This window comes from Clarias gariepinus, chromosome 3 (assembly GCF_024256425.1).
Source record: "Clarias gariepinus isolate MV-2021 ecotype Netherlands chromosome 3, CGAR_prim_01v2, whole genome shotgun sequence".
Taxonomy (NCBI): Eukaryota; Metazoa; Chordata; class Actinopteri; order Siluriformes; family Clariidae; genus Clarias; species Clarias gariepinus.
Genome location: NC_071102.1, coordinates 24,126,797 through 24,135,000, shown reverse-complemented (window position 1 = coordinate 24,135,000; position 8,204 = coordinate 24,126,797). Strand labels below are relative to the sequence as shown.

The window sequence follows — 8,204 nt, the reverse complement described above, 5'->3', positions numbered from 1 at the left end:
ACTCTGCATCAAATCAAGAAGCGCATGCATGATACATGATACTCGGTGCGCGTAAACTAAGACAATGCTCGTTTTCCAAGTCAAAATTGATTGAAAATCTTTGCTCATCTTGCGGAATACTCGTAAACCGAGTTACTCATAATCCGAGGTTTCACTGTATACAGAGCAGGTAACTTACTGCAAGGTCAACATATGAACTTATGACATGCGGGTTTTGCTTTTTTTCTTATAACTTTTTTCTAACCTCCTAAAATTAGGATAATAAAGGTTTAACCCTTATGATAGTTGCACGACTCATGTTAAATGAGAATAACAAGTGCTTGCTTGTGCATGTTTGTGGATGTTTTCACTCCTTCGAGTGTTAGATTTTAATCTGTCCTGGGTATTATGGAGTCTTATTATTCGGAGTCCACTTTTTGCACAGTTATGGAGTCCACTTATTAGTCCTTGCAATCTACAGTGTAAGGCAGTTTCTTTAACTGTGGTCCACAACATAAGCAGTTGAGGTATGAAGCATTTTTTTCCACACAGTTTTTTTATTTTCATGAGAAAACCTTTGGGGGCATACATGGTGTAAGTTTCAGATTTCCTAGAAGGCTATAAAACTGACAAAGTATTACTCTGTTGGATGCCAAGTTGTACAGTCTTTGAAAATTACATTTATTTATATATTTTTTTTACATTAGTTGTTTTAGTATATTTTAAGTCTTTGCTAACTCAACTCCCTCTTTTTTATTTCAGTTGAAGAAGATCCGCTCTCTGCTGGTCGCAGGGGCGATAAACCACGACTCATTCTACCAGCACCTGCGGCTCCTGGACGGAGCGTTTAAGCTTTCAGCTAAAGACCTGCGATCGCAGGTGGTGCGAGAGGCCTGCATCACTGTGGCGTGAGTGACCGAAAAGAAAGGCTTTATTTTAGAGCTGCCGCTTTACTCAGCCTGTCGAGATCCTGTCTCGATTAGTCACCTAATTAAGGGGTCGAAAAAAGTGACAGCATAAGGAAGTGCAAGGAAATTGATTTGTTTAAATGTACCAACCTAGGAGGAAAAAAGCATGCTGGATAAGATTAGTGAACTTTTTTTTTTTTTTTTTATGATTTGTTAGCTGTTTGTCAGCACCCTTTTTTGCGTGTGCGCGCGTATGTGTAAATAGTTATTTTTTTGTTGTTCTCTTTAGGCACCTGTCCACGGTGTTGGGGAACAGGTTTGATCATGGAGCAGAGGCCATCGTTCCTGTGTTGTTTAATCTCATTCCCAACTGTGCAAAAATTATGGCAACCTCTGGCACTGCAGCAATTCGCATCATTATACGGGTGAGGACACCTCAGTGTTCAAAGTTTTTGATATGTAAATGTTCCTACAAGCACTCCTCATCGGCACTGATGAGTAGGGCTGTTGCCAACCTAAAGTTTATAATTTTTTGACAATGGCATGTCCGTATGTGTTTGATTTGTCTTTACTATATTAAAGGATGACACGTCATAAATTAACCACTTTCATAGTTAGATTTAATGTTGCGAAACAGCCGCAGACGAGTTGGTTCCTGTTTTCATTTATTAGCAGCCTCAAACAGTTATTTTCCCATAGTTTTTTCTTTATGTTTTCTCAGTTAATAGGACACACACAAAAAAAAAAGCTTGCCACATTTATTGAGGAACTGAAAGACACAATACGTCGCTTAACAGAATGCGGTTAAAGTGCTGATACTGGTTTCTAACATCGACGTGAAATAGACATGTATCTTCGGATTTAGATCACATCTGCCATATCTGGTGGAACCTCGGCATTAAGAATTTAAATTTTGCAAGGAATTTGCATCAGCATACAAATTATTTTTGCCATTAGACACGACCGTTGGCTTAATTGCGCTAATTTGTACGTCCAGAAGCTGTTTAAAACTTGCTTGCGTCAGTGGAAAGCCAAGCAGGATTTTACATTATTGTTTTGTGGGATATTTTTGCATTTTGCACATGATTAAGTAAAGACATAGAGCCGTGGGTCCCGGAAAAGTTAGCAAGGTCGGTAGCAAGAAGAAAAGGGAGCCGCTTTCAGTTTCGCTAAAAAAGGAGCCGGTGCCAATCATAAAGGTTAAGTAAGGATTAATTTCTATTTATTTTTGTATTTTACTTCATTTACATGTCTTTTTTCAATGTTTTGGTTGTTTTTATAGTCAAATAAATATGATTACAGGGTTGGAAATTGGTAATATTTTTGGGCGGCTGGAATAGATTATCTTCATTTACATTATTTATGAGGAAATTTGTATCACAATACAAATCCAGAACGAATTAAATTGTCTAAAATGTCGATGTTCCGCTATAAGTCCCTTTGGACTAGCCGTTGTTATACAAGTTATAGTATTTAAAACAGATGTCAGAGATGCTGTTATAGAATATTAATAGACAGCGATGGACCACCCAGAGAGTGAGAGAATTAGGAGAGCAAATCCAAGTATGAACAAAAATGAACAAAAACTAATTAAAATGTTAAGACAATAAAGTTATAATACAGATATACAATGTTAAAGCATATACATATAGTAGCAACGAAAAAATTTGAATGGTCAACCGTTCATGTACGATTTAATAGATATTGACTGTTTGTTTTTGTTTGCAGCACACACACGTTCCCCGTCTGATTCCTCTCATCACAGGAAACTGCACCTCAAAATCCGTTGCTGTAAGGAGGTGAGTGCCACTCAACACCAATTATGTGCTGAAACACTAATCATGTGCAATTACCTCATTAGTAACTCTCTCACTCCTCCCTCAGACGTTGTTATGAGTTCTTGGATCTGCTCCTGCAGGAGTGGCAGACTCACTCTCTGGAGAGGTATACAGATAAGCAGAGCTACAGGGAATTATTTTTTTATGTTTCTATAGCACTTCCTTATGCTCTCTCTCTCTCTCTCTGTCTGTCTGTACTTCTCAGGCATGCAACGGTTTTGGTGGACAGCATAAAGAAGGGAATTAGAGATGCTGACTCAGAAGCTCGAGTGGAGGCCAGAAAGTACGGCTTCATAACTTCAATGGACTTTAAATGATCAATATTTCCTGATTTGGTATTAATATAGATTTTTTTTTTTTCCCTCTCAGGGCCTATTGGGGGTTGCGGTCTCATTTCCCCACAGAGGCGGAGTCTCTGTACAACTCATTAGAATCGTCCTATCAGAAGACGCTTCAGTCTTGTCTGAAGAGCTCGGGCAGCGTGGCGTCACTCCCGCAATCTGATCGCTCCTCCTCCAGTTCGCAGGAAAGTCTAAAGTAAGGAGCAAGCACGCACAGGACACTTCACCAAGCATATCATTAGGCAATTTTTCTAGACAGAAATTATTATTAGGGGGTATTTTTCCAGTGACCACAGTAAAGCTGTTGTTAGTTTGCTTAAAAACACAGACATGTTAATGACAATAAGGATAAAGCTAGGCTTGACATTGATTAAACTAAATTTGCATTAAATGTAATAATTGTAAGAAATAACTTTTTCCTTAATGATCACATATAGTGCGGGCTGCCCAAGTATATTCGCCCAACCTTTTCAAAAATCTGTTCAGAAGAACGATGTCATCTGCAATCGATTAACTAGTAGTGGTCTGTTCTCGTTATGCTACATCTTTAAAATGCCCCCCTGCCATGGATTGCCCCCCTACATAAACACTTTCAAAAATTAGGTTTGAATGACGCCGCAAAAATGTAAATAAAAAAAAAAAAGTAACAATATTGTTAGGTTTTTGTTTTTTTGTTTTTTTTGGTCACAGAAGCAACGGGAAAAAACATTAAAACTTAGATTTTATGAATCTTAACCCTTAACCCAAAACAGTTGAACGTTTTTTTTTTCTTTTCTTTTTTTTTGTTGCTTTTATGTTTGTATAGTTGGTTTAAAAAAAAAAAAGTCAAACTGTTTTGGGTTAAGGTCACACAGGCAAAGAAAAAGCACAGATTCATAAGATCAGAAATTTTAATGGTTTATTAAAATAATGTCACTCAATATTGCACAATCCTGACCCCTTTATATATTAAAACATAGTAATGCCTTAATGTCTTAAAATGCTCAGTTTTTTTAAGGGCCTGTTTGTACACCTAAGCATGGTTAGGTGTTTATTTTTTTATTTTTTTTACGTACGGTGTGTTACATGTAGTTGACCACTGTTGTGCTAGCGGGTAATGCTGGCCCGTTCCACTATATATTTCAGACCTGTGGGGAAAAACTGACTTAAATGGGTTTCTGTGATTATGCTGGCACATTTTGTACAGAATTTGCACATTTTTAGATTTGGCCTGTTTTATTCATCAGCCTGCATAACGACGACACAAATACGGTACAAGGAAACTTTTCTTGGGCGGTAGTATTTTATTATTTGACTTTATTTTATTGTGTGTTTATTGTGTATTGTATGTTACCCGATATGGAAGTTGTAAGCAGGAGCCAAATAACAAGATGCCTTGAATCAGTAGCATCAGGCTTCTAGGGAATAGTGAGACACATGTAAGGCCAGAGTAATAAGGCCATTGTACCAAACTATTCAATTAAATTTTATTTGTATAGCGTTATTTTAACAACTGTCATTGTCGCAAAGCAGCAACTGATCTGAAAAGATTTGTATAATTCTGATCCATTCCTTCTTTTTCTGATTTCCTTTTTTCCATTCTTTAGTCGACCATTGACCACCAAATGGTCAGCGGCTCCAGGCAGAGGTGAGTAGATTATATTAGACCATCTGATTCTTCATTTAAAACTTTTAAAAGTTTATTTCATACAAGATTGATCACATTTTTATGCCACGTGTTTATTTCTCAGTTCCAGTCGGCTCCAAGTCATCAGGCTCACCAGGTTCCCTGCAGCGATCCAGAAGTGATGTGGATGTAAATGCAGCAGCCAGTGCTAAAGCCAGACACGGTGGACAGACGGGAGCTGGCCGCCTCACTACAGCTTTACCCCCGGGCACCTATGCCTCACTAGGTACCTGCTCAAAAACACTCAGGGCGCTTATTAGGACACTGAAAGCTGAAACGCCCTTTCACCTCCCTCACAAACTCACACATCTCTCCTTTCTTTTTCTTTATGGGAGTGTGTTCTTCAGTTTTACTCCTTTGGAATTAAGTAATCTGAAGTGTGTCTGTGTTCTTTGAAGTTATATGTGTGCATGTTTCTGAACTGTGTGTTCATCTGAGTGCATACTCTTTCTCTCTCTCTAACTGGTTTGCTGTGCTCCTCCCTCTCTCTCTCTCTCTCTCTCTCTCTCTCTTCTCTGGCTTAAAGATGATGCCTCTGATAAGGATGGTAAGATCAAATTGTAGACATCCCGTCCAGCCATCTGCTTTAGCTTATCCGTTTTTCCATTCTTGCTTCTCTCTTTTTCTCTCTCCTTCTCTCTGTGGTCTTATTTCCTAATTCACACTTTTAGCATTCATGTCATCATGTTCTCATGCTTTCTTGGTGGACTTTTATTGGTGGTTAATTAGCTATCTCTATTGGGAAAACCTTATATACATAGACGGACCTCTGTGTCGCGTATTAGTTTCACAGCTTTCTGGTGCAAATCCATATCACTCCTTTACTCCTATTCTTTGTGCTTCATGTTTGTACTGTAATGTTGCTGCACCCTACTGGAGAGAAGCGGAACTTGCTTCTTCAGACTGGAATTGTGAATTACGTTCATTAGCTTAATCTGGAAGTCCCCTATGCACATTTATTTTTTCTTAATTCATTGACCATCTGCCTACTTAACCTTTGTGCTAATTACCTGTTTCTCTAACACCAAATTTATCTGGTTACCAGCAAGAAAGTAAAAAAAAAAAAAAGGATTTACATAATGAATTACACCTGCCACTGTACTTGTGCCTAGGATTTGTTAGTGGGGATATTTTTGTTTATGCGTCCTAAATTGTTTGGATTTTAATACAGTCTTCAGTTTTTAGTCCTGAGGTAATAATGACCACCAGATATTTAAATCTTTGTCACATGTGCCTTACAGCACAGTGGATTTATTATCATTATTTAAAAAAATTTTTTCATACATTTCAGTTAGGATGCTGGGGTCAGAGAGAAGGGTCAGGCAGAATACAGCGCCCCCTGGAGCAGATAGGGTAAAGGGCCTTGCTCAAGGGTGCAACAGTGGCAACTTGGCTATACTGGGGCTTAAACCCCCAAACTTCAGATTAGTAACCCAGAGCTGTAACCATTTGAGTCACAGAACATAAACAATCCTGATAGCACTTGTATTTAGACTTTTTTTAAATGATTTTAAAGAGATGGTAACAAATTGGAGTTTTTATTTGTCTGCGTTTTCAGGTCGCCTGCGCACTAAGCAGCCGTTATCAACCCCATCAGGAATGAGCAGCACTCAGGTGGACTCGAGGGCCCGAAGCAGGACTAAGATGGTATCTCAGTCCCAGCGTAAGTACTTTCACATGGACACCAGTGATTCAGACACTTGTATGAAGTTGTGCTCACATCAGGTCAGTCTATGTGTACACTTAGTCCCCTACTTACAAACGGGTTTCGTTCCGGGAGCATGTTTGTAAATTGGATTTGTTCTTAAGTCCAACAAAGTGAATCTTGTATGCCTTCGACAAGAATATACAATGTAAAGCATACCGATTCACTTGATTTTGTCCCCTTCCCACACACTGCCATCATGTGGCCAAAAACCATAACTCGCCTAAGAAAACAACACGTCAAATGTAGCAGTGTTGTCTATGCGCTTTTAAATTGCGAAAGGAATCCTGGGCGCCCTTTTTTTCTCAGAGCTGTTTTTCACTGTATTGAAATGTGAGCTCCTGTTTAGATTTTCCCGAAATTAGGATTATTCACCATCAGGACAGCTTTACGGGACAGACATTTTCTATCATCGTGCTACCGGACTGATTCATTAAAACCACTGAGACCGACTCATTTCTCCTGCGAACCAAAACTCCCCATACACACCCACACACACACATACAGTACATGCAATATACCAGACATTTTATACATTCATTTACTTATTAAAATATTATATATAATTGTAAATATTATCTGTACACTGCAGTGTCTATTATTTGTACAATACACATGACCTACCTTTTTTTTTTTTCACATCTACAAATCTGCAGATATTAGTAACTCAAATGTTTATAAGTCGGGGACTACCTCATACTCATACAAACAAACAGTTTATTCAGTACACTTGACTTTGTATCATTTATCAACTGCTATTGTTTATTTTATAAGGTCACATTTTTGCTGATCAATTACTGACTAAAGTGTGCAAACTTTCAGCTACATTCCTACTGCATTTATCACTGGAAACGATTGTCGTATGACCACCAGCATTTACACTGACATGGTAGTGGGTGCTGCGCTGGTACAAGCAACTGCAGTGTAACTCGCTTGAACAGTGTACTGTAAACTTCCTGTCACTTAATTAGATGCACCTACTATAAAGGTTTACAGTTGCACTGTTTCATATTAGCGAGCACAAAGGTTATGTACTTCGTAGATTTTCTTTTGCAGACAGGATTGATTACTGCTACCGATAGCTGTTCTCAAATGAGATGCAGGAGACAAAATGTTGACACCCCTTTTATAACTTTCAGCCAAAACATAGTATTGGTGCTGATTAAAAAAAAAAAAAAAAAATACAGACATAAAAGGGCATAAAATTGTATTTAGCAAGTGTGTTTCTTTTTATCTGATAAAACTAAAAACGTGTATGCATATTTACAAAAAACAAAGCATGGTTCGGGAGTATTATGAAAATTGGTGTTATTGTTATATGATCATATCTGAAAACTTAATTTTTCACCTAGGTGAGGCACTTTACTTTTTAGCACCAATACCACGTTTTTTTTGGCTGTTTATATGTCAGGTATAATGTATTTTATACTAACTACTAAATTGCAGGAAATTTCCATGCCATGGGTCGATTCAAAGCCTGTTAGTTTGGTTTTTGAGTTTGGCTTAGACTGACATTGATACTCTTGATTCATTTGCTGTTTGAGAGAGGGAAAAAAAAAGGTAAAAATGTTTCATGCATCGATAAGAAATATGACCGGGTGTGGCAGTGGTGCAATAAACCAAACCAAAGTACAAAGATCACAAAGCTGTGCTCGGATTGCGGAAGTATTGTTGAAATTTGGTATGTTTCGAAATTTAAACTGATGAATAATATTAATAATATCGTACATGAAATATTATAAGAGTTTTTTCTGTAATCGTTATTGT

General features: G+C 37.9%; 1 protein-coding gene across 42 annotated transcripts in view; it reads left to right on the top strand.

The window, feature by feature from the left end:
- The window catches only part of clasp2 (cytoplasmic linker associated protein 2), a 65,252-nt gene that overhangs the window by 36,042 nt on the left and 21,006 nt on the right, over positions 1-8,204 (top strand). For 37 of the 42 annotated variants that reach the window (XM_053492284.1, XM_053492283.1, XM_053492285.1 and 34 more), the window contains 10 exons: positions 742-887; positions 1,177-1,312; positions 2,616-2,686; positions 2,772-2,831; positions 2,931-3,008; positions 3,095-3,262; positions 4,653-4,693; positions 4,797-4,958; positions 5,259-5,279; positions 6,291-6,395. In XM_053492284.1, coding sequence (XP_053348259.1) covers positions 742-887; positions 1,177-1,312; positions 2,616-2,686; positions 2,772-2,831; positions 2,931-3,008; positions 3,095-3,262; positions 4,653-4,693; positions 4,797-4,958; positions 5,259-5,279; positions 6,291-6,395 — 988 coding nt within the window. The remainder of the gene's footprint in view (positions 1-741; positions 888-1,176; positions 1,313-2,615; positions 2,687-2,771; positions 2,832-2,930; positions 3,009-3,094; positions 3,263-4,652; positions 4,694-4,796; positions 4,959-5,258; positions 5,280-6,290; positions 6,396-8,204) is intronic. The other 5 variants (XM_053492280.1, XM_053492290.1, XM_053492298.1 and 2 more) reach the window with 1 other exon arrangement.